Source organism: Paraphaeosphaeria sporulosa (assembly GCF_001642045.1).
Source record: "Paraphaeosphaeria sporulosa strain AP3s5-JAC2a unplaced genomic scaffold CC84scaffold_12, whole genome shotgun sequence".
In the NCBI taxonomy this organism is placed as follows: domain Eukaryota; kingdom Fungi; phylum Ascomycota; class Dothideomycetes; order Pleosporales; family Didymosphaeriaceae; genus Paraphaeosphaeria; species Paraphaeosphaeria sporulosa.
In genome coordinates, this window is record NW_017253371.1 from 138,712 (window position 1) to 162,145 (window position 23,434).

General features: G+C 55.0%; 9 protein-coding genes across 9 annotated transcripts; 5 read left to right on the forward strand and 4 right to left on the reverse strand.

Annotated features, from left to right (window-relative positions):
- Nucleotides 1-631: 631 nt before the first annotated feature.
- Nucleotides 632-2,979, forward strand: CC84DRAFT_1102414 (uncharacterized protein; the record flags this gene model as incomplete). Its single annotated transcript, XM_018174962.1, has 4 exons — nucleotides 632-1,023; nucleotides 1,125-1,847; nucleotides 1,907-2,001; nucleotides 2,051-2,979. The coding sequence occupies 4 exons, from the start codon at nucleotides 632-634 to the stop codon at nucleotides 2,977-2,979; spliced, it is 2,139 nt and encodes a 712-aa protein (XP_018030687.1).
- Nucleotides 2,980-3,571: 592 nt separating this feature from the next.
- Nucleotides 3,572-8,667, forward strand: CC84DRAFT_1155043 (uncharacterized protein). Its single transcript, XM_018176917.1, has 2 exons — nucleotides 3,572-4,048; nucleotides 4,101-8,667. The coding sequence occupies exons 1-2, from the start codon at nucleotides 3,819-3,821 to the stop codon at nucleotides 8,527-8,529; spliced, it is 4,659 nt and encodes a 1,552-aa protein (XP_018030688.1). The 5' UTR covers nucleotides 3,572-3,818; the 3' UTR covers nucleotides 8,530-8,667.
- A 91-nt stretch (nucleotides 8,668-8,758) lies between these two features.
- CC84DRAFT_1168441 (uncharacterized protein) lies at nucleotides 8,759-12,254 on the forward strand. Its single transcript, XM_018179395.1, has 3 exons — nucleotides 8,759-9,270; nucleotides 9,331-9,842; nucleotides 9,889-12,254. Exons 1-3 carry the CDS (start codon nucleotides 8,874-8,876, stop codon nucleotides 11,866-11,868), a joined length of 2,889 nt encoding a protein of 962 aa, XP_018030689.1. The 5' UTR covers nucleotides 8,759-8,873; the 3' UTR covers nucleotides 11,869-12,254.
- CC84DRAFT_297107 (uncharacterized protein) lies at nucleotides 11,972-12,866 on the forward strand. The gene is made up of 2 exons (XM_018185779.1): nucleotides 11,972-12,658; nucleotides 12,850-12,866. The coding sequence occupies exon 1, from the start codon at nucleotides 12,075-12,077 to the stop codon at nucleotides 12,594-12,596; it is 522 nt and encodes a 173-aa protein (XP_018030690.1). The 5' UTR covers nucleotides 11,972-12,074; the 3' UTR covers nucleotides 12,597-12,658; nucleotides 12,850-12,866.
- CC84DRAFT_1221848 (cysteine proteinase) lies at nucleotides 12,673-13,892 on the reverse strand (the record flags this gene model as incomplete). The annotated part of the gene is made up of 7 exons (XM_018183309.1): nucleotides 12,673-12,751; nucleotides 12,837-12,927; nucleotides 13,038-13,549; nucleotides 13,609-13,628; nucleotides 13,676-13,731; nucleotides 13,790-13,804; nucleotides 13,853-13,892. 7 exons carry the CDS (start codon nucleotides 13,890-13,892, stop codon nucleotides 12,673-12,675), a joined length of 813 nt encoding a protein of 270 aa, XP_018030691.1.
- A 1,096-nt stretch (nucleotides 13,893-14,988) lies between these two features.
- On the reverse strand, nucleotides 14,989-16,884 carry CC84DRAFT_1180360 (uncharacterized protein; the record flags this gene model as incomplete). Its single annotated transcript, XM_018180470.1, has 3 exons — nucleotides 14,989-16,482; nucleotides 16,643-16,765; nucleotides 16,864-16,884. The coding sequence occupies 3 exons, from the start codon at nucleotides 16,882-16,884 to the stop codon at nucleotides 14,989-14,991; spliced, it is 1,638 nt and encodes a 545-aa protein (XP_018030692.1).
- Nucleotides 16,885-18,014: 1,130 nt separating this feature from the next.
- On the reverse strand, nucleotides 18,015-18,642 carry CC84DRAFT_1044939 (FAD-linked sulfhydryl oxidase-like protein ERV2; the record flags this gene model as incomplete). The annotated part of the gene is made up of 3 exons (XM_018173409.1): nucleotides 18,015-18,198; nucleotides 18,274-18,402; nucleotides 18,464-18,642. Coding segments are annotated over 3 exons (492 nt in total), but the record flags the coding sequence as incomplete, so codon positions are not given.
- A 503-nt stretch (nucleotides 18,643-19,145) lies between these two features.
- On the forward strand, nucleotides 19,146-21,017 carry CC84DRAFT_1168445 (branched-chain amino acid aminotransferase II). The gene is made up of 4 exons (XM_018179396.1): nucleotides 19,146-19,212; nucleotides 19,288-19,320; nucleotides 19,587-20,347; nucleotides 20,397-21,017. The coding sequence occupies exons 1-4, from the start codon at nucleotides 19,176-19,178 to the stop codon at nucleotides 20,685-20,687; spliced, it is 1,122 nt and encodes a 373-aa protein (XP_018030694.1). The 5' UTR covers nucleotides 19,146-19,175; the 3' UTR covers nucleotides 20,688-21,017.
- Nucleotides 20,850-23,035, reverse strand: CC84DRAFT_1168447 (cytochrome P450 14a-demethylase). Its single transcript, XM_018179397.1, has 3 exons — nucleotides 22,463-23,035; nucleotides 22,211-22,408; nucleotides 20,850-22,159 (listed from the first exon to the last, which is right to left on the reverse strand). The coding sequence occupies exons 1-3, from the start codon at nucleotides 22,706-22,708 to the stop codon at nucleotides 21,038-21,040; spliced, it is 1,566 nt and encodes a 521-aa protein (XP_018030695.1). The 5' UTR covers nucleotides 22,709-23,035; the 3' UTR covers nucleotides 20,850-21,037.
- Nucleotides 23,036-23,434: the final 399 nt, after the last annotated feature.

The following is a 23,434-nucleotide window of genomic DNA, read 5'->3' on the forward strand; positions in this document are numbered from 1 at the left end:
CTATGGCTCCTCGTACTGACAGCAGCAAGCACGCAGCCCTGAACCTCGCGCCAAACCACCGAACGCCCTCTGAGTCAACACCACCGCACCTCTAGCCGGTACGCACTTGCCCGTCGCACGAGCGCCGCGTCCGGATCGACAGCGGCAGCCCGTAGGCCTGCCCGTCTCCCTGCTCTACGCGCCATCACACTCGACCCTCGCTGCGCACGCTTTCGTGTGCTCCTGCAGAAGGCAGTGCGAAGAGCCCTTCTCCACCACAGCAGGGTTGCCACGGTTCGTACCACCTTCTCCTGGCCTCTAATACTGCGCAGCCCGGAGCTGCTGCCCTTCTGCACTCGCTGACAACCATGCGTGATTACAGTCTCCAGAACCGCACTTCCGCACTCGAATCCCGCCTACATCACCCGCCGCATGTTCCCGCTCTCGTAAAGCCGTCTCTTCCACACCCCACGTACCGCTCGCCGGACCCACCTAGATACTTCACTCGCTCCCCAGTCGAGGCCCCATCTACCGAGGTATTTGCCCGCGTCCAAACATACCCTCTACAAAGCACGAGATCGGCGCTGCCTTTGCCACAATCATACTAAGACGTAGTCAGTCTTGGAGTCCGCCACGGAAATCACTTCGAAAAATGCCCAAATCGTCTTCTTTGTCACTAGCCATGCGGCCCAAAGGCGGAAAGGACAACGTCAACTCTCCGCTTAGCCCCATAAGCCCATCGTCCCCAGACATGAACGGCAACGCCCCCAACGGTGCAACACCGACCGCCCCCTATCACGACATGCCTGCTTCGCCTGCCTCGCCCAAACCCCGAAAGGATTCCAAGAGCATCTTTTCCAATTTCTCCGCCACGCGATCTTCATCGCGCTTAACGAACCCCGAAAATTCCAGTCGCCAATTGCCTGAACCACGAGAGAGTCAAACAGCGATCTATGTCAATGGTCGCAGCGGCAATTCTACGCCAGACTTGAGTCGTCCGGTCCAAACACCGAATTCTGATGGTAAGTCACACGCTAACACCACGTCGAACGGTTGATATCTTGCGAGTTCCATTGCCTGCTACGGGGAGCTAGGCGAATCCCGATATCTCGACCTTGTTATATACTTTCACTCTGGGATTGCAGACTGACAGCGACAGACAATCGATCTGAAACCATTCCCTTTGAGCAGCGAAGTGGTTCCGGCAAGTCAAGCGAGGCAGCAGAGATCGGTCCAGACACTCCAAACTCAAAGCGCGATAAATCGAAAGCGAAGAAACAAAGCGGCATGCTTGGGCGATCGAGGTCAATCAAAACCGATGAAGGGTCTGGGCGAACGAAACTCAACAAGGTTCAGCCTGCCAAACTATCACCAGATGCGACAGCATCATGGACGCAAAACGGCGATGGTGCACTACTAAAAAGCGCGCCAATGGAGAAGGACAAATCATGGCGCTCAAACATGGCGTTTGGCAAACTCCGAACCCACTCCGCAGATCGGCACGACGCCTCTCAGCTCGCACCACGTGACCATGATGACGCGCGAAGAGACCGAGGGGAGCAGAGCTCCGTGGCCTCGGGTTCCTATAACGAGAGCCGTGGCGCTCAGTTGATGTCCAACATGGGTTCTGGTGCTATGAAAGTCGGCGAGAAGCTCAATTCGGCTCGTAAGGGTCTCTTTGGGAAGTTGGGTCGAAGCTCGAGCAACCATGAAAGGGAGCTCCAAATCCCCAAGGAACAGTATCAGTTCAAGATCATTCACACGCCGTTGGTCGAACAGACGAGATTGACCAGGATCTCGAACCGGTTGGAGAATTCCAAGGACAAGACGGAATTCTGGATGCCAGCGCTACCTTGGCGTTGTATCGAGTATGTCCCCGTTGTTTGGCTATATATTTATACACCATGTAAACTGACCCGAGGGACAGCTATCTGAACATGAAAGGATGTGAGGAGGAAGGCCTATACCGAGTTCCTGGTGCCGCTCATCAGATCAGATATTATGAGCAGAAGTTTGATCAAGGTGAGTCTACTATTGGAAACACGTCTGGCTCGTCGCTGATCTTCAATAGATCGCGACATAGACCTCATCGCAGACGAAAACTTGAACGATCCAAACGTCATTGGTTCGTTGTTCAAGAATTGGCTGCGCCAATTGCCCGATGAAATCTTTCCCAAGGCTATTCAATCGCGGATCCAGCAAGAGTGTCAAGGTGCGAAGAGTACGCCTCAGCTCTTGAAAGATGAGCTGTCTAAGCTGCCGCCATTCAACTACTATCTCCTGTTCGCTATCACCTGCCACATCAGTCTGCTCCACTCTTGCTCGGAGTTCAACAAAATGAACTACAACAATCTGTGCATCTGCTTCCAACCCGCTATCAAAATTGACGCATTTTGCTTCCAATTTTTGATCCTGGACTGGCGCAATTGCTGGCAGGGGTGCTGGACTGAGAAAGAGTACCTGGCTGAAGAGGTGAAGTTGCTGGATACCAGTGCAATGCAGACGCAGCCCCATCCTACTCCTTCCCGCAACGGACACAGCTCGGGCAAGACAAAGGGCTCACAGTCATCGGGATTTCTAGGGGACAACTTCAAGTCTCCCTCGGCACGGAACGATTCGAGAGACAGAAAGGCACCCTCTTCGCGGGGAGTGTCTTCAGATAGGAGTCTGGCTTCTGGACGTGCAACCCCGCCGAACTCATCTCTTCTGTCTTCCGAGAAGTCCAACAGTTCAAAGCGTGGAGGCACGCACGAGAGGGACATGTCGGCGGACCGAGCAATCTCTTCGTCAGACAGCCGTGAAGCGTTCAATGCGCGCTCGACTCCAAAACGAGCACCAGCATCAGTCAGCGCCGACACTATAGACGATGAAGACACCAGTGCGACGCCTACTCAGGCACAGCACAGCAGAGGTCCTTCGGAGAGCCAATTCCGCCTTGATCTCAACAATCCGCCCAGTTCCCCATTTTCAATAGACTTTAATGGACCTAATGGACGGTAATGGAAGGACGTGCACCGCGGAGAGGAAATATCTCAGGGAAGCGTTCATGTGCGTTGAGGGTACAGCGTCGATTTTGCTTTCCACTTCCTATCTATTGCATGTCCCGGTTTTTGTTTTGGCTGCCGCGATGTCGCGATACCCGTTCTCGAATCCTTTTAGGCTCGTGGCAGCACTCGTAGTCGTTTGATGAATTAGCACTGAGCGGTGGAGTTAGGTTGCATGCGAGTTGCATTTTGGCGTCATTCTTAGGTCGATTTCCAAGTCCCGATGCGTTGATGGCTCACTGGCTCGACGGGGTACTAGCAGGGATCGAGGCGGATTTGTACGATATATCGGTATAGCGTAGAAGGTGGACGAAGAGAATTTCCGTTGAACGTTGCGGTGTGCTCGACAAGCGTCAAATGCCGGTGCATTAGCCCTGTCGTGGAGCTATTGGAGCGTGCGCCTCTCCGCGCTACGCGAAACCAAGGCGGAGAGATTCGAGACCGCGGGATGGTCCAGCTTGGCGGCATGACGTAGGTCAGGAACGGCAGCGGCTGACAGCGCGTTAGAGCGATGTTGCGTGCATCGGCTGCCGATCGTCCTCGCCCGCACCTTCGCGCTCTCTTCCACCTCAGAGAGCAAGGGCAATTGCGCCCTCATCCTTCCTGCCACCTTCGCGACGCAGAGTGTGTATAGTCCCAACCGCCTGGCCGGCCCCACCCCTCCTCCTTCACCCTCGCACCTCCGCGCGCACCTATCTCTACGGTTGCAGCACATTTACGCACATTTTGCCATTGTTTACTAGCCAGCCCACCGCAACGACCGACTCTTGACACCTCGCAATTGCACACGCAGCCATGGCCACGACACCAAGAACACAGGATGTCTACCTTCTGCCATTGGCAGACAACGGGGCTCCCAAAGTAGACGGCCAGTACATACTACTGCCGCCTCCGAACAAGGACAGCCCGTACCACGTCTGCTTCGAGGTACAGGGCACCAGCTCAATATGTCGCGAGGGTAGCCTGTGGGTGAACATCCCCGCCAAGGGCGAGAAGTTCCAGCGTGACCACTACCGCGAGTACAAGTAAGCATTCCTCTAAGACATCCCAACAGCCTTGCGCTAATCCGCTGTGCAGACTGGATCCAGACTTCAATGGCACCATCAAGCACGACATCCCCATCTACGAGGCCAATGCCTACTCCTTTTACACCACCTACACGCCGCTGCCACAATGGTCCTTTACCGACGTCGCGCCGACGAAGCCTACCCGCACACCAACATACTACATTGATGTCTGCCCACGGCTTACGCTCCATGGCGAACAAGTTCCCATTGAGTCGATCTCGCTGTTCACCTGCCTCTCCAAGTTCATGGGCAGCTATCCCACGGACTGGAACAACCATCTGCGCGGCATTAGCGAGCGTGGGTACAACATGGTACATTTCACACCCCTGAACATTCGAGGTGATTCAAATTCGCCATACAGCATATACGACCAACACCACTTTGACCCTGCCATGTTTCCAAACGGGGAGAAGGACATTGCGTCCCTTGTGCAAAAGATGCACAAGGATTACAACTTGCTGGCCATGACTGACGTGGTCTGGAATCACACCGCCAACAATAGCAAGTGGCTTGAGGAGCATCCCGAGTCGGGCTACAACGTGGACACGGCGCCCTGGCTTCGGCCTGCACTTGACCTGGACACGGCGCTTCTCAAGTATAGCCGTGAGCTGCCTTCACTTGGTCTGCCCACAAAGATCAGTAGCCAAGACGATCTGTTACGAATCATGGACGGTGTGAAGTCACGCGTGCTCGGAGAGACCAAGCTTTGGCAGTACTACGTTGTTGACAAGGAGACTGCCGCAACATCCGTAGTACAATCTTGGACTGCTGGACAGGTCAAGTTCCCAGATGACAGCTTTAGAGAGGCTGGTTTACGCGGCCTTGATGCTGTGAAGAAATGGTCGTTGAAAAAGAAGGCCGATTGGATCGTTGATCATGCCTTACTGGGCGGCGACAGACTTGGTGAACGCTACCGCCGTTCTGTTGATGCAGATTCAGGCGCCGCACTGCTCACTGCCCTCTTCGGCCGCTACGATACCAGGACAAGCGATGCTCCAGACGAGAGCGCGGCGAACGAAGCAATCCGTCAGATCATCGACGAGCTGAATCTTCATTTCTATCGCGAGTACGACGCAGATGCCGCTGAAATAATGGAGCAACTCTACAACCGCATCAAGTACTGCCGCTTGGACGAGCATGGTCCCAAAATGGGCGAAATCACCGACAACAGTCCACTCATCGAGCCATACTTCACGCGCCTACCTCTCAATGAAACCACGAAAAAGCACGATCCGGAAGCACTTGCCCTCGTCAATAATGGCTGGGTCTGGGCTGCCGATGCAATGAGAGACAATGCTGGTCCCAAGTCCAGGGCATATTTGAGGCGAGAGGTTATTGTATGGGGCGACTGTGTAAAGCTCCGTTACGGCAATGGCCCGGAAGACAATCCCTACCTCTGGGAGCACATGGCGAAGTACACCAGGTTGATGGCCAAGTATTTCCAGGGGTTCCGGATCGATAATTGTCACTCAACTCCTATTCATCTCGCTAGCTACATGCTCGATCAAGCTCGTACGGTCAACCCTAATCTCTTCTGCGTTGCTGAGCTCTTTTCTGGATCCGAAGAGATGGACTTCAAGTTCGTGAAAGAGCTTGGTATACATGCACTTATCCGAGAATGCATGCAGGCATGGAGCACGCAAGAACTGAGCCGATTGGTACATCGTCACGGTGGCGTTCCCATTGGCAGTTTCGATACGGACGAGGTAATGAATGCCGATACTTCCGCGACTACCATGACTCCAGACGGCGCTCGCCGCATTGTGAAGAAGATCAAAAAGAGCCCAGTCCACGCCTTGTTCATGGACTGCACGCACGACAACGAGACGCCTGCGCAGAAGCGCGATGCACGCGACACGTTGTCCAGTGCCGCTCTGGTGGCCATGTGCGCGTGTGCTACGGGTAGTGTGTTCGGTTTCGACGAAGTCTATCCCGAGCTCATCGAACTGGTCCACGAGAAGAGACTATACGCATCAGACAACTCCACTGGTGAGATAATCAAGGCACAAGCTGGTGAGGGTGGAATCGGCGGCATCCGGAAGATCTTGAACAAGGTCCATGTGGAGATGGGCAAGAAAGAGTACACTGAGACTTACATTCATCACGACAAAGAGTATATCACCGTCCACCGCGTCAACCCTCGGACAAGGAAAGGGTATTTCTTGATCGCCCACACGGCATTCCCTGGATATGGCAACGGAAACGGTGGGTTCGGGCCCACGAACCTACCCGGCACTCAAGCGAAGCTGATTGGTGCCTGGAACCTTGAGGTTGACAACAGCGCCGAAACTCGGAAGGCTGTTATCGGTGACAAGGTACTCCGTGGTCTCCCCAGTCGGACCAAGGATGTACAAGGCGTTGTAGTGGAATCGGCCGGAGATGCGTCCACAATCCGCATCCCTGACAACTTCCCGCCTGGAAGTATTGCGCTTTTTGAAACCTCGGTCCCTTCTGCAGAGCATGACGATGGCCTTGATAAATTCGTTACATCTGGGGCGCAAGAAGCGTTCAGCAAATGTGACCTTGCAGATCTCAACCACATCTTGTACCGTTGTGATCAAGAGGAGCGAGATGCTTCCGACAACAAAGACGGCACCTACGACATTCCCGGACATGGGCCACTGGTATATGCCGGTCTCCAAGGTTGGTGGAGTGTATTACGCACTGTTGTTGACGAGAACAATCTTGGTCACCCCATCTGTAACCACCTTCGAGAGGGACAGTGGGCATTGGATTACTGTGTCGGCCGGCTGAAGCGTCTTGCGGCGAAAGAACAATACCGCGGCATCGTAGGACCCGCGACGTGGCTCGAGGAGCGCTGTGACAGGATCCGCCAGATTCCTAGCTTCCTTTTGCCGAGATCATTCGCTATGATTATGCAGACCGCGTACAATGCCGCCGTAGATCGAGCCGTCGAACTGATGGGCGATAAGGTTCGCAATGGCCCAGCGTTCCTGCGCAGCCTTTCGTTGGTCAGCCTTCAGATGACGGGCCTCATGAACACTACGTCGCTCTGGCCCGAGAAGAGCGTTCCTAGTATGGCCGCCGGTCTTCCCCATTTTGCGTACGACTGGGCGCGGTGCTGGGGTCGCGATATTTGTATTTCTGCCCGCGGTCTACTCATGGGAACCGGCCGTTACAATGATGCCAGAGAGCACATTCTAGCTTTCGCCAGTGTTGTCAAGCACGGCATGATCCCGAATCTTTTAAGCAGTGGGAAATTGCCTCGTTACAACTCTAGAGATTCAGTGTGGTGGTTCACGCAGAATGTACAGGATTACACCAAGATCGTCCCAAGTGGCCTTGAGCTGCTTCAGGACAAGGCACCGAGACGTTTCCTTCCCTATGACGATACTTGGTTTCCCTACAATGACGAGCGCGCTTACTCGCAGTCGTCCACAGTAGAGGATGTAATCCAGGAAATACTGCAACGCCACGCCACTGGCCTTGACTTCCGGGAGTACGACGCTGGCCCGAACATCGACAGCCAAATGAGAGACGAGGGCTTCAACATCAAGGTACAAACCGATTGGGAGACAGGGCTGATATTCGGTGGAAACCAATGGAACTGCGGTACATGGATGGACAAGATGGGTGAAAGTGAGAAAGCTGGCAGCAAAGGTGTACCTGGCACGCCACGTGACGGTGCGCCTGTCGAGATCATCGGCCTTTTGTACAGCTGCCTCAACTGGGTGGCAAACCTGCACGACCAAGGCAAGTACAAATACGAAGGCGTGACGCTCGAGGGCGGCAAGAAGGCCATCTCGTTCCGCGCATGGGCCGACAAGATCAAGGCCAATTTCGAGCGCACTTTCTACATCCCACGCACGCATGAAGAGGACGCCAACTACGATGTCAATCCGAAGATCATAAACCGTCGCGGCATCTACAAAGACACATACCGCGGCGGCAAGGAGTACGAGGACTACCAGCTCCGTCCAAACTTCAGCATAGCTATGACGGTAGCGCCCGAGCTTTTCGATCCTGACCATGCCCTCTACGCTTTGGAAGTCGCGGACAAGAATCTTCTCGGCCCAGTCGGCATGAAAACGCTTGACCCCTCGGACTACAACTACCGCCCCTTCTACATCAACAGCGAGGATTCGACCGACTTCCACACATCCAAGGGTCGTAACTACCACCAGGGTCCCGAATGGGGGTGGCCTCTGGGATTCCATTGCCGTGCCCTGCTTAAATTTGATTTGCAGCGGAGAAAGACACCCGAGGATCGCGTCGAGAGTTACCAGCAGGTCACGAGGAGGATGGCGGGTATGATGCGACAGATAGAGGAGAGTCCATGGGCAGGGCTTACAGAACTGAGCCAGAAGGATGGAGCATTCTGCGGTGATAGCTGTCCGACGCAAGCCTGGTCTGCTAGTTGCTTGATCGATGTCTTCCAGGACGCTTGGGAGTATGAGAGGGGCGAAGACTTAGCTTAGGTCGTTTGGGAGCTATGGTGTGATTGTAACTGATGTTTGAGAGTCGCTCGTGGTGGGCTGGCTTTGGCTGCACGGATGATTGCTGCATACATAGAGTAGACACCTACAAACAGCAGATATTTCCGGTCTTCAGAGCAGATATTTTGATGCCAAGTCCAGTGCTGATCGGCAGGGCATCACAGGATCTCGCGTCTTAGCGCGTTCTCGCCTAATTAAATCAACGCTGAAAGTCATCGCAACCGAGACCCAGTTTTCTGGATCGCGCATCCCTACAAAACTCACCATAGTCTAACGCCCCGCTCCCTTGTCTCCAGATTTATCACGACGTATCTGCAGAAGAATTCATGGCGGGACAGAAGCGACCCTCCTGCGACGACCATGGAGGCTATGAACCACCCCGAACGCCTCTAGGTGCATCCGCTTCGCGAGGCTATGCGCCAGCACGCGCTTCATCCGCAGCGCGCGCGCCCAAGTCAGCACGTACCGGTTACGACTCTCTACCAGCGCGCACAGCACCCGGCTCTTCTCAATACGATCCCTTGGTCATCGACGATGAATCTGACGAAGACGATGCATCGCAAGAGGTGCAGGACTCTAGCCAGAGTGTCGGCGAGACCGACATGAGCTATGTCTTGTATGGCGTCATTAGCACAAAGATTGTGGGCGTCAGGTACTACACCGGGCACGCGAATGTCGGCGAGATTGCGATCCCCCGTCGTGAACCTAACAACCAGTATGATAGTGAGTGTCCCGCGCCATCAGTAGCAACACTAGCAACTTAACTTACTGGCCCACCATTAGGGAATGCAATCCAGGTTCTCAACGTCCATCGACAACAGATAGGGCACATACCGAAGACGCAAGCTGCGAAGCTTGCCGCCTTCATGGACTGCCATAGCCTCATTGTCGAAGCTACGATTTCTGGACGAAAACAATATTTCGAGTGTCCCCTCATGCTCCGTATCTATGGCCCCAGTGATCCCAACACCCGGCAGCTGCTCGTTGAGAACATGAGAAATGCCGGACTTCCTCCTTCGAGCTGGAAGGATGCTACTCAGCGACAGAAAGCGGAGCGAGAGAGGGAGAAGATTGCTGCACAGGCCGCTAAAAGGGCGAAGAAGCAAGGCGGCGCAGTTGTGGGCGTCGGCCGAGGGCAGCAGCATGAGAACGGACTGGCAGAGTACGCAGCTGGGTCTTCGCAGGGTGTCGAACAAGGCCTCAGTTTGGAGGATATTATTGGAGGCAGCGAGAGGTTTAACCCGAGGAATGCTGAGCAGTTCGTGGAGGAATTCGGCATTAAGGAGTCAGATCTAGTAAGCTGCCAATACTCAAACAAAGAGGACATGCTGACAGGTGTAGGCTGCAATGCCAAAAGCCAGCCAACCTCAAGCTCTTTCTACCGAGCTGCATGACTTCCAACTGCAAGGTCTACATTGGTTGCTCGATAAGGAGAGTCCCAAACTACCCGCACAAGGCACCAGGGATGTTGTTCAGCTGTGGAAACCACATCCCGAGATGCGCGGTGCCTTCATCAACATTGCTACAAACTTCTCGGTCACCAATCCTGCGTTGGCCAGTGGCGGTATTCTTGCGGATGACATGGGCTTGGGAAAAACTATTCAGGTCATCTCACTAATTATGGCTGATCGCGAGCTGGGTCGTCGAGCATCTGATGCCTGTAACGCGACGCTCATTCTTGCGCCCGTAAGTGTGATGAGCAACTGGAGCACCCAGATCAAGAAGCACATCAAAGAGGAACATGCTCTTCGCGTCATGTTTTATCACAGCAACCGGAAGGAACCCATCACTCCAAAGTCTATCGCAAATTTCGACGTAGTTATCAGCACTTACGATAGCGTATCTTCCGAGTGGCATTCTCAAAAGTCTACCGCGCTTCCTCGGAAGTCGGGAGTCTTCTCTGTCAAATGGCGTAGGGTGATCCTTGATGAGGGCCACAACATCAGGAATCCGAAGGCGAAGAAGACGATTGCAGCAAGCAATCTGCTGGCGCAATCACGATGGGCTCTGACCGGCACTCCTATCATCAACAACCTCAAAGATTTGTTCTCCTTAGTACGCTTCCTCCGCCTCTCCGGTGGCCTGAACAGTCTGGATATCTTCCATGCCGCTATTATGCGCCCTGTCATGGCAGGCGATGCTCTTGGAAATCAGGCTCTGCAGATGTTAATGGCGGGCATCTGTCTCCGCCGCAAGAAGGAAATGTCATTCATTGACTTGCGTCTACCAGAGCTTGCTGAGTACGTGCACAAGGTCACCTTATTACCCCACGAGCAAGAAAAGTATGATGCATTCGAGGCCCAAGCAAAGGGGACACTCGACCTGTACCGCAAGGAAGCTAGAGGCAGAAACGCATCTGACACGTATCGCCACCTTTTGGAAGTTCTCCTCCGAATGCGCCAGCTCTGCAACCACTGGAAGATGATCAGCGAAGAACGTATCGACTCTATCATGCAGCAACTAGAAGCCAAGGGCACCGTCGATCTCACCGAGGAGAACAAGGCTACCCTCCAGAAGATGCTCCAGCTCTCCATTGACTCCCAGGAAGACTGCCCCGTCTGTCTAGACTCCTACAAAGACCCTGTCATCACCAAGTGCGCACACATTTTCTGCACCGCTTGCATCGAGCGCGTCATCGAAACCCAGCACAAGTGCCCCATGTGCCGCGCCGAGCTCGAGTCCTTGGCGACCACAACCGTCAAGCCCCCAAAAGAGCTCGCCGTCCTCCCGGCCCCGACGCAGGAACAGCTCGCAGACAAAAAGTCCCTCGAGAGCAACGCCTCCAGCAAGGTCAACGCCCTCATGAGCATCCTCACCGCGAGCGCACAGGACCCCGCCAACAAAACCATCGTCTTCAGCCAGTGGACCACCTTCCTCACGCTCCTAGAGCCGCACCTCCGCGCCGCAAATATGGGATACACCCGTATCGACGGCAGCATGCCGGCCACCGCGCGCGACGCTGCCCTCGAACAATTCGACTCCTCGCCCACCTGCACCATCATGCTCGCCTCCCTCTCCGTGTGCTCCGTCGGCCTGAACCTCGTCGCGGCAAACCAAGTCGTCCTCTCGGACAGCTGGTGGGCGCCCGCCATCGAGGACCAAGCCGTCGACCGCGTGCACCGGTTGGGGCAGAAACGCGAGACCAAGGTGTTCAGGCTGGTTGTAGAAGGCAGCATCGAGGAGCGCGTGCTGGGCATCCAGGAGGACAAGAGGAAATTGATGGGGCTGGCGTTTGCGGAGAAGGAGAGCGGGAAGAAGAGGAGGGCTGCTGGGGTGGCGGATCTGGAGAGGCTGTTGGGGACGCAGCCGAGGAAGTGGTAGACGGGTGCTTTTGTATTACGTGGTGTGGATTGTGCATTGTGGTCTGTCTACATGTTGCGATTTAGTGAGTTTTGGGGGTGTATGGTGTTTGTTTGACTTGCGCCTCGGGTGTTGGTTACACTGCTGGGGTTCACGACACGATACGATATCCACCATATGTTGGCTGCCATATTTGGTAGGAATATGGGGTGTTCTGGCGTTTAGCTATGGTTGAGTACATTTGTGTACTGAAACGTCCTGAGCCGCTGAGCGTCCTACAAAATTGCAAAGACCACTCAACTTCGCACGCAGATCAACAGCATTGCCGGACAAGCCAACAGCACAGGGTGTCTGTGCCGACTTCAGCCCAAGAGAAACCAATAAGAATCGCGGGCCGATCCTTATGGCCATATTCCGTATCCTGCTTGAATTATTGCGAATCACATTTCAGATCGAGACTACAACTTCCATTTTCAGTGACCATTACTCATGTTAAGCTGCCGAATCTCCGGAATAGAACTCCTGGATTCTTGAACTGCGCTACAAGAATACAGTACAATGCTCCTTGGACTTGGCGCATCCCCACAGTCTGCCTAATGGTTACAGTTGAAGCGGAACAACAACGTAGTCTTCTCCAGCTTCTCGCAAGTGCTGTTTCGCTGAAGAAGACACACGTAGAAAGGGCTGCGAGAGTGTATGCCCTCGCGTGCACGAACGAGTCGATTCAAGGCCGATCGCCGAGTAGTTAGCGAACGAGCATGGAGCGACAGGAGAGCAGTTGATTCGGTAGGCTACGATGCAGAATTGAACGGTCGTCTTCAGAAATCAAGAGGATGACCTCTTGGTTGTCGTGGTGTCTGCGGTCTGGAATGGTATAGATGGCACACCATCCGAGTTGAAGCTCCTAAAGTACACCTGTCAGCACATAGATGAACAGCAGTGACAGGACAGGAAGGCTGGTCAAGACACGAAGAGACTTGGACACTCACTGCTTCCGTATAGCTTCCTCCCTGCGCTCCTCAATCAAGGTGCGGATCGTCTTGCGAGCGCCTTCGTAGTCAATGTCCTGGTCCTTCATGCCTAAGGCGTGTTACGGAGTCAGCGTAAGTGAACAAGTTGCACAGGTACTTCGTCATGTCCTGCTGAAGAATCTTCCGATGTACAATACGTTCTGTTAGGGTCTGACGTACTCATAGTAATCTTCTGATTCGCGTCCGCTCTGAGCAGCCGCTTGAGCAGCAGATGCTTCATAATGACCAATGCGAAAATGCCGCAATTCCAACCATCCGTTTGTTGTGGTGAGTCTACCATATCCACGAATCGTAGGGATCTTGAAACAGGCAGAGCTGCCTCGAATCCTTTTAGTAGGTCCCTGGCATCAGGCGAGTTGAGACCGTTCATGCTGTCATAATGGAAAGCGACATTATCGATCAGCGATATGACTAGTAAAGACCAGTGTATCCCCGCTGTTTCCTGACCATCGCCGAACTTCACAGCGTCGGTGTCATGGTCAGATCTTCTGTCGCCGTTTACAGGGATGAAAATGTGCGTTGTCTTATTTGCGGCCAAATCCGGCATCTGGGCGAGTACTGATTTGGCCACGGACGGATCCTGCTCAAGCTTCATAAAGGTGCTCATGCTCGGGGCGAAGAGCTCGATTCTGGCTTTTGGGAAGTTGTGCATTTCTTCATTCTCAATATACCTGTGCCAGAGTGTAAGTACAGAGACTCGTAATCATAGGGTACTACTGGCCGGACATACTGTATCCAGAAGTTGATTACCTGTTCGTGTCAGTGATATGCCTGATGATAGACAATGCAATGCCTACGTTGTCTTCCAGCCATCCATGCTCATCTGCTAACGTACTCATGTCGTGGCGTGTCACTGAGCTTCTCGTTACTACAAGATCCGAAGCATACCGAGTGCGTGAAGAAATGCTTACCGTTCGAATCATGGTCTTAACGCGGTCAGCTCTTCCATTTCACCGCTTCGGAGCTGAACTCACACGCGAAATAAACTGTATCATCTCCTGCCCAGTTCTTCATTTTCCTGCCAGGTCTGGGACTGCGACTTGTCCTGCCAGGGCTTATAGCTCTTTTAGCACTTTCGACCATGTTGGAGAGGTGCATGACGACGCAACCTTGCCTCCGAGTGTACGAATATTGCAGCGCCTAACAGCACGAGAAAGAAACGTGGACAAAGGCGGACAACGCAAACGGCTAGCAGGTGAAGAAACAAAGAAAATACGCTCTGTGGTGTACCTGTGGCACAGCGAAGGAGGTGGTGGTCTTTGTTTGGACGGGCAGCAAGGTTCCAGAAAGAGTGACGATGGCGACTGTGGGACATGAGATCGGCCGCGGGGCAGCGCGACGGCCTGCAGGGTTCTGACAAGTGCAGGGGCAGAGCTGCGGCTGCGGCTGCCCTGTTCCGTCATTGTCCACTTAGCGCCTCCCTGCCGAATCTGGCATTACTCTATGAACATGTACACATGGCGATGAATGAAAGATGCTGCAGTTGTGATCGATAGATGGCTGGGGATTCGCAGGTTGTTCTCAGTGGCAACGCCGCCCCCAAACCCTTGCTTGCCCCAGCATTGCAGAAAATTTTCTTGTCACCAGTGGCATCAAGACAGACCATTTCGTGAGATCGAAGAATAACGTAGCATGAGCCTAGCCTCCAGCTCTATCAACGAAAAAGAAACAGTCAAAAAGGGCACAGCCCAGGAGCATTAGTGCAGTAGTTGCGCAGACCTCAGAAAGACGCCCTTCTAACGTATGAGATCTGACAAAAGAAAGGTGTTACGGAGAGTCGAGTAGTACAAAAGCGTATGCAAAACAAACGGTACAACAAATCTCTAGTGCGTACACCAATCCACCCGAGAAATGACAAGTATGTTGACAATGTGTCGGGTATCAACCAAGAAAGTTGTGAGTAGGTGTGTCGGAAAGTGAGAAAAGGGTATGGGTATCTCCTCCACAGCCACCGTCACCCTACCACGTCCATCTATATCTACGTCCACATGCTCCGGCTGAGCTCCTGCAGTCACGCTGACGAAGGCGGCAGATCAAAACTCGCCTGCTCGGGACTCGGATCGCTACAACTCCACGCCTCCATCTTCATAATGATGTCCAGATTTTCTAGTCATGCGGCCTCTATATCTGGCGGTGCAAAGAAAAGAACAATCTCGCCACGGTCATTCCGCTTGAGACGCAAGCTCTTCCAGAGCTCTTTCTCTTCGTCAGCCTTGGAGACGTGGTGATCGTAGTCATGGCGTTCGCGATGGTAACGCTTCAGCGTTTTGTTAACGCTCATGCCCCGCTCCGACTCGGGCCCTTTGTTGATGAAGGACATGAAGAGTTCGGCGCGGGCCTCATGGTCCGTTCTGACAGGTACAACGTCTCCGTTCGGGCGGACAATTAATTGCCGGTCATTGTCTGGAACAGAGGATTGCGATTCGGAGCGGCGGTACTCGATCGCTTTGACAGTCTTGCGTGGGCGAGGTGGCGAGCCTGAGGAGTCGGTCTCGCGGCGACGGCGTCGCTCGCCTCCCTCCCGGTGTTTGTGGCTGGAACGTTCAGAGTCATCACGGCGCTTCATCTTGGGTCGGATCTTGACGAGGGCGGTGCTGGCTTTGATCTCCTTGCGTTCTTTGCGTTCACGATCACGGCCACGTTCGCGCTCTTTTCGCTCCTCTTTCTCACGGACTCGCTCTTCCTTGATCTCAGCTTTGCGATCCTTCTCTTGCTGAAGTTCAAAATCTTTTTGCGCGCGGAGGAATGCCTTGGAAGCCCCTTGCTTCGCTCGTTTCATAGGGCTCAGGGGCGAATTCTCCACCCAATCACCAGAGTGATCAGGGGTGGGAGGAAACTGCGAAGAGTGGAGAAGTCGGTTGAGACCACCAGTCAGACCGGAGTGCAAGATCGGTGGTGCTTCTACCATTGCGGTGTCCCTCTCTTCTTGTGCGCGGACCAGCGACATGTCAAGCTCGGCGGGCGAATTGCGCTTGCGCTTGCGCTCAGACTTACTGATTGTAGTGTCGATGTTCTTGTCGCGCGACTTGGTTCGGCTGTGTTTGGATTTGGGCGCGGGTGTGGTGTAGCTGTATTGCGGGTTCTGCTCGCGGATGTCGTACGAAGAGTCAAAGCGCTCGTTGCTAGGTCGCACAGGCTCGTCACCATAGGCGAAGCCATTGCCAGTGAAGTCCTCGTCGTCCGGCACCTGGAATTTCATGACATCGGTTGCCGATATCTTAGGTTCCTCCTCTTGGTAAGCGGGCGGCATGCTGTCCTCGATCATGCGCGACTCGTCGATGGGCGCGCGTGTCCTTGCGGGCGCAGGAGTCTCGGATGTGTCCAAGAAGTCAAAGACGTTGACATCAGGCAGGGCAGCCTGTTCCTTGTACCCTAGCGAGTGTGCGGCAGGCGGTGGGGTGGGTGCGCGCGGGGGAGCATCGACAATGGCGACGGCATTGTTGTCTGTGTCGGCGGCATCTTCGACGTAGGCGTTGCGCGGGACGAGTGCTTGAGAGTGCTGCTGGACGCTGTCCTTCTTCTGGTGCTGCGGCTGCTGCTTCTTGTTCTGCTTGGGCTCGCGGTACAGCTTGCCCTGGTACTTCTGGTCTTCGGTGATGCAAGACTGCGGGCCATTGGTTAGCGGTGCCCAAGGCGAAGCGAATCAAACTTTTCTGCGCGCGCGCACAAACATGGCAAGCCGCTGTAGGCCATGTCGACGTCAAGCAGCGGAACGCGTCACTGGCGAGGGGATAGGGGGAGGGGCAGCAGGCTCGCAGACGTACCGTATGGGCTCTGTAGCTGGTGCCGTCAAAGTGCACCATGCAGTCCAGGCAGGTGTAGGAGGCGCCGTAGCATTGGTTGCGATGGGGATCGAGTTTCTTCTTGGTGAGGACGTCCCCGCAGCCCTATGCGCACGCAGTCGGTGGTCAGCGGCAGTCTCGCAGGGCCAGGGGCGGAGGGGCGGCCATTGGCGTCAGCGGGCGAGGGGTGTAAACAGACTTACCTCGCAGGAAAACGACACCATGGTGGAATTTGCAAGTAGCGGTGAAGCGCTGGCGGGTCGTCAGTGGTAGATGAAGAAGAGTCGGTGAGCTACGGCAGCGCGGGCATGATGCGCAGCGGATCGAGAGCGGCGGGGGTTCTTGTTTCAGCAGCTGGTGTTGGACTGCTCATCAAACACGAGAGCGCGGGAGTATTTTCCTGCCCTTAGCGCCACGGAGTACCTCTGCAGTAGCGGCGGCCACACCCCTGCAGCAGTGCAGCACACTGCCGCCCACCTGCAATGCACGCTTGTCTGACGCTGCCAAATATAATCACGCGACGAACCAGCGCAAGCCACACGACTGCGCGCCGTCGTCGCGTCCGACGCTGGTGGTGTGCCCGAAGTGCATCCACGCGTGTCACGCTGGTCGAACACTTTGATGGTGCGCGTCCGGACGTCTCAATTTCACAAGTGACGCGGCGTCGTGATGCGCCCTCTGGCAGAATGCGCCGTGTCGCACGTAGAGAGTTTGTATTGCGGCCTCTTGCTTGCTATGACCAGGTACCCGTCCTGCGGCGCCGTCTCCTCGTGAGTCTGCTTGGCAAGGCGCCCACGTCGTGTCTCTATTTGCCGCGTCGAGTCCGGCACTATCTACGCGCCTCGTCCACCAGCGCCGTCGCGACCTGCTTTCGTGTGAAACCCCCGGCTGACGTGACCTGCGTGCGGGAGCGTCGGAGGCCCAACTTGCTGGGTCCCTCCCCCGCTGGATCCTATCTAGCGGTGCTTAGCCGTGCCTGCCGGCTTCAATAGGGCAATCGAACACCAGTTCGTGAGACATGCCCACTCCTCATGTAGCCCTAGCATCCGGAGTGACTTGTGCTGAGTGACTTGCGCCCCAACACCCCTCCCATCTTTGGTCATCGCTGACCGAGCGGAGACTCGCTCGCGCTTGTTTGCAATCCTGGGGTACCTTGTCTCAACCTGCGCCTCCTTGACCTTCGCCCTTGTCGGTCCCAATAGCGCTTTCCGGGATGCGGTCATAGGACAGGTGTCTCTCAGAGCCCGCTGGCGTGCTATGTATCTTGGGACGTGGGATCACCCGGCCGGCATGTATCTCCAGAAGCTCGCCTCCGCGTTGCTCACGCCGGCGCCGCGTCTTTATCCTTCTTCTTCTCATCATCACCACACCCGCAGTCATACGCGTCACCAATGTCTTCGCAGTTGAATTCCGGCTTCTTAAGCCGCTTATTGACGATGTTGTGTACCATGCAGCCCCACATGGCAGCTGCCGACCGCGACGAGACCTGGGGAGGGTATTTGGCCAGCACCTTTCCGAAATGCTCGGCGCATTCTCCGCTGCAATCTCAGTTAGCCCCATGCGCTGTGTGTTCAGCTGCGACTACGCCGTGGGAATACGACTGGGTGGCGTACCAGGGGTATAAGCGCTGGAACAGGTGTACGTATGACCGCAAGGCTTCTTTCTCTTCTTCGGTCGGCTTTTCAGGGAAGCGGGCGAACGTCGTGTGGAGCACTTTCCATGCTGCGCGACCGAGCTCGGCCCTGAGAGTTGGTCAGATGTGTGAGCTTATCATGCGAGAAGAAGCAAGTTTGCCAGTCGTACTTTGCCGTCGCGTTGCCCAGCTTGGGAGCTATCGCATGCCCTGTGAGCACGGCGCCGCTTGACCCTCCTCCCTGTGTGTTCAGCTTTGCTTGCTGTATCGGCGAGGGTTGTCCGTCTATGGAGCGGTGGCCTCCAAGGATGAGGAACGTGAAGAGTGCCATGCCGAACAAGGCCAGTAGCACGAAGCGACTCCGTACGGCGGGCGGTGCCATAGTCAGCAGTATATGATCAAAATCAAAACGTGCAGTTCGAGAGGGAGTCGCGGATGGGGTCGTATGTATCTCGTAGGAAGTCGATGGTCTGAGCAACTGGCGACTTTTGGGTCGAGTTTCGGACTGTTCCCAACGTGCCAAGCCCAATTGACGGCTCCCATGGTTCCGCACAGCATCGAGGTCCGCTCGCTTATTCTTGCCCGTCGCCTTTTCACACATCCATTGCCGCATTGTACATTCCTCTACCCAAGAGAGCCTCGCTCCTCGTAAAACAAACATGACATGAGTCGTGAGAGCAATAACACCATGGCAAGCTGGCGCCAGCAATGGAGCGCTAGCTGCTCTACGCGTCGCGTCGCGAAAAAGGACCGGTCGGTCCGATATCGCAGCGCGCCACTCATGAGCCTCAACTACTAAGCTACGAAATTCTGGTTCTCATGTGGGACTGACTCCAAACCCAATTCCAACGTACTGCTCAGACCCTACCTTGCGCTATCATCATGTCTGACTACCCCCCGCCCCCGGTAAACACCATTGGTATGTCTATTGTACCATAACCCCCTCTAGTGGGTGTGCTGTCCGTGGCAGACCATGTGACTGACTACTTGGCAGATTGGAGCAATGTAGGCTTCAAGATTCGGGAAGGTAAGACTTAGATCCAACAGCTTGTCCATTGATTCATACTCTCTTTTGCCATGCAAGGTTTTCCGTTTCCTCTCTGCCGACGCTCACTCAAAGTTTCGAAAAGTCTTCCAAAGAGACGGAACACGCCGGAAGTGGCTTGAACATCCCATGAAAACACTCCCACCCCCTTGAGTTCACCTCTCCATGAATTTGATTTCTTTTTCGATCATTTCCACTTCCCACACATATCTCTTCAACATCCCAAAGCAAGAGCTAAGCCTGGCCAGTCGCTGGCCACGTCGAATCCCACTACTCCGTCAAAACTGGCCAATGGACTACCCCCGCCTTCGTCGAGGACCCCTTCCTCCGCATCCACGGCATGGCGCCCGCCCTAAACTACGGTCAGCAATGCTACGAAGGCCTCAAGGCCTTCCGCGGCCCGGACGGCAACATCAGCATCTTCCGTCCGCAAAAGAACGCTGAGCGCATGCAGCACTCGGCCTCGTTCGTGTCCATGCCCGAAGTCCCTACTGATCACTTCCTCGAGTGCTGCAAGCTCGCCGTCGGCATGAACGCCGCGTACGTCCCGCCCCACGAGACCGGCGCCGCCATGTACGTGCGGCCGTTACTGTTCGGTAGCTCCGCGCAGCTGGGCCTAAATCCCCCGGAGGAGTACACGTTCGTTGTTTTCGTGATCCCCACTGGCGTCTACCACGGCACGCATCCGGTTGATGCGCTGATTCTTGAGCACTTTGACCGCGCGGCGCCGGAGGGCACCGGCTCCGCAAAGATCGGAGGGAACTACGCGCCTGTGCTGCGGTGGAGCGAGAAGGCGAGTAAGGCTGGGTACGGCATCACGTTGCATCTGGACAGCAAGACGCGCACGGTCATCGACGAGTTCTCAACGAGTGCGTTCATTGGTGTGAAGAAGAACGGAGACAAGTACAAGCTCGTTTCGTCGAACAGCAAGAACGTCATCAAGAGTGTAACGGGAGATTCCATTCTCAAGATTGCCGAGTCTTTCGGCTGGGAGGCGGAGTCGCGCGAGGTAGACTTTCCCTCTTCCCTCCTCCAACAACAATATTGACAGACCACAGATTCCTTACGAGGAACTCCACACCTTTGACGAGGTTCTCGCTGCGGGTACCGCCGCAGCTCTCGTTCCCATCAGGTCCATCACCCTGGAATCAAAGGGCGAGAAGATCTCGTACAAGGACGCAGCCGAGGAGCCCGGCCCAGCATGTGTGAAGCTTCTCACGACGCTGAAGGGCATCCAGCTCGGCAAGATCGAGGACAAGCAAGGGTGGCGCTTGAATGTGGAGAGGCCGCAGCAGTGGGGTAAGAACGGGGTGAATGGCGCTGAGGAGACTGTCGACCAGTTGCCTTAGAGGGATAATGACTGTGACTAGAAACACGATCGACATGAGCTATGCAGTATTTTTGGCTAGGTACCAGTTTTGGAAAGAAGAAAAGCGTGGGAGTCTTAGCATTGAAGGAATAGCATCCAGCATTTGAATGTAAGCATTGCACCTGACGCGGATGACGCTTGCTTTGGATGACCTTGATTTCAATGCTCTTCTCATGGAGCCGCTAATCTGCGCTATGCACTCATTACTACGTATCTCAATATTACAATCACAATAGTCTATAGGATCCGGCAGCCTTGTAGCCGTCCGGAAGGATCCAGAAGCGAATCCTCTTGGTCCTTTATATACATCCAGCGTCGCATTACAGCCCTCTACAACTCAGCAGTCCGTCTCTCCCACTCCACGACGGCAGGCGATAATGGCTTGGTGAATAATGACGTGTAGTCAGTGCCGATAATGTCCTTGCTGCCGCCAACATTTCTGACCTTGAACTCGCGAACAAGTGTGGCCAAAATGGTCTGCAATTGCACGTACGCGAACTGCTCACCCACGCATCTATGCCTGCCGGCACCGAAGGGAAGATAAGGCGACTTACCGCCCTTGGAGATCATGCCGAATCCGTAATCGACCTTGTCGTCATCTTCTTCGAAGTTGAGGGCATCCCAGCGGTGCGGGTCCCAGACAGAGGGGTTCGGGAAGTGTGAGTCCATTCGTGCGGAGACACCAGGAGAGGACATGAGCGTGTGAGAGGTAGGAATGATGTAGTTGGTGCCTTCGACAACAAGAGGCTGCTTCACTTTGCGCATGATGGAGTGGATGGGAGAGTGTAGGCGAAGCGTTTCCTTGACGACCTGGGCGTGGAGAGAGAGTCTAGGAAGATCGTCGTTGGTAAAAGCGGGCAGATCGTCGCCTAGGATACGCTTCTGCTCCGCGAGGAGCTCTTCTACGATCTCGGGCTTGGTGGCCAGGCGCAGCATAATCCAGGAGATAGTCGAAGAGGAGGAGTGCTGACCAGCCATCAGGAGCGCGATCATGATACCGGCAATTTCGTGGTCGGGGAGCGGGGTTCCATCCTTATATTCACATTCCATAAGATGCCAGACCATGTCGTGGCTGTTTCCACGCTTGACTTCGCCTGCGCGCCTCTTGCGAACAATCTCGGAGTAGACAGCGACCATGGCATTGTGCGCCGCGTCGCGCTTGCGGTTGTGCGGGAGCGGGAACCACGAGAGCTGGAAGTTGAGCGGGGAGAAACCGAGATCGAGGTCGTGGAAGAGAGCGGCGAATTTGGAGTCGAACATGTTGCGGACTTCCTCTCCCTGGAGCGAACGCGAAGCGGTGTAGATGGTGAGCTCCGCCATAACCTTAGGAACGTTAAAGGTGCCCTTCTGGCCCTTGAAGGCCTTGTGGCGCTTGACGAAATCCTGGACCTCGTGGGTAATGAGCTCGACGTAGGAGCGGAGCGCGTCGGAGGTGAGGCCAAACTTGACGAACTAGAGGTTGCTGTTAGCGCATGCAAATTTCCCCTCGTTGCGCCTGCTCACCTTCTTCTGCTCCATGAGCTTCGAGTTCGGGCAGTCATACACGACATCCTTGCCGAAAACAGGCCCAGTCAAGGGGTTGTAGATCTCCTCGGCGTTGACGTCCTTGGCCTTGCCGTTCAGGATGAAGTTGTTGCCCTTGGTGTCCAGGCAGACGGTCATCTTCCGGCCGAGCAGAACAAAAGTGAAAACATCGCCGTGCTAGAAAACCGTCAGTATGCGACTCGTTGCGACGCCCGCGCGGGCCTCGCGTACCTTTTCCTTGTTTGCGAAGAAGAACTTGTAGGGGTCCATGCCGTAGGTGACGGTGCTGCCAATCCACGGAAGCCAGTGGAAGACCATGGGCGGTTCATTGGACTTCTTCAGGAGCACCTGGCTCAGGACGTTCAAAACAATGGCGAGCACGATAAAGGAGAAGAAGCCGGCGATGGCGAGGACGAGCGTGGGCGCGTTCGAGGACAAGGAGCCCAATGGGCCAGCGACGTTTTCGAGGACTCCCATGACGGTAAAAGTGGCAGCGCGAGAGGCCTTGGGCGTGGAGAAGGGGCGGGCGGCGACATCTTGTAGTGGTCAAATTTCCCTGGCGACGCTTTGCGCTAGGGCCTTGCCACCCCTGTCCGACGCCGTACCTGCCGCACCGCCAGTGGTCGAAGGCTTTCTTAGCGGCCGCACGGCACCACGGGCGCTCGACATCCGCGAAGGCGGCTCATCACACCACGATTTGGCCATGCTCCGCCTCAACGCCCACGAGTGTCGTACGGTTAACGCGTACCCATCATTCCCGCTCACGCGATTGGTGGCACCAGCATCCTCAGAAGCACTGCTCAACTACAATCGGCGACTGCTACCAGTGCGCTTTTCACCTAGCCCTTCGTATCCTTGCCCTTGCGGCTCGAGGTCACTTGCTCACCGCCAGGCACAAAGAGAAATTCCCTCCGTCGCTTTGGCCGCTTGCCCAGAGAATAGAGAAAGAGATTGTGTGATGAATCCAAGTCAAAGCATAGCCATAGTCCTGTTCAATCGAGGCACCACGCAGCAAGTGCACGATATTCCCAGCTCCAAGACTGCATGCTCCGCAATAACATCGGAGCTGCAATAGCTGATAAGGCGATGCGTACGTCTGCTATGTTGGTGTGGTTTGTTATAGGGCGATCAAGTCACAAAGAGTCTCTGGTCTTACAGTACTATCTAGTTCAGCAGGTTCTTAGGCTCACGTATACCCCTCAG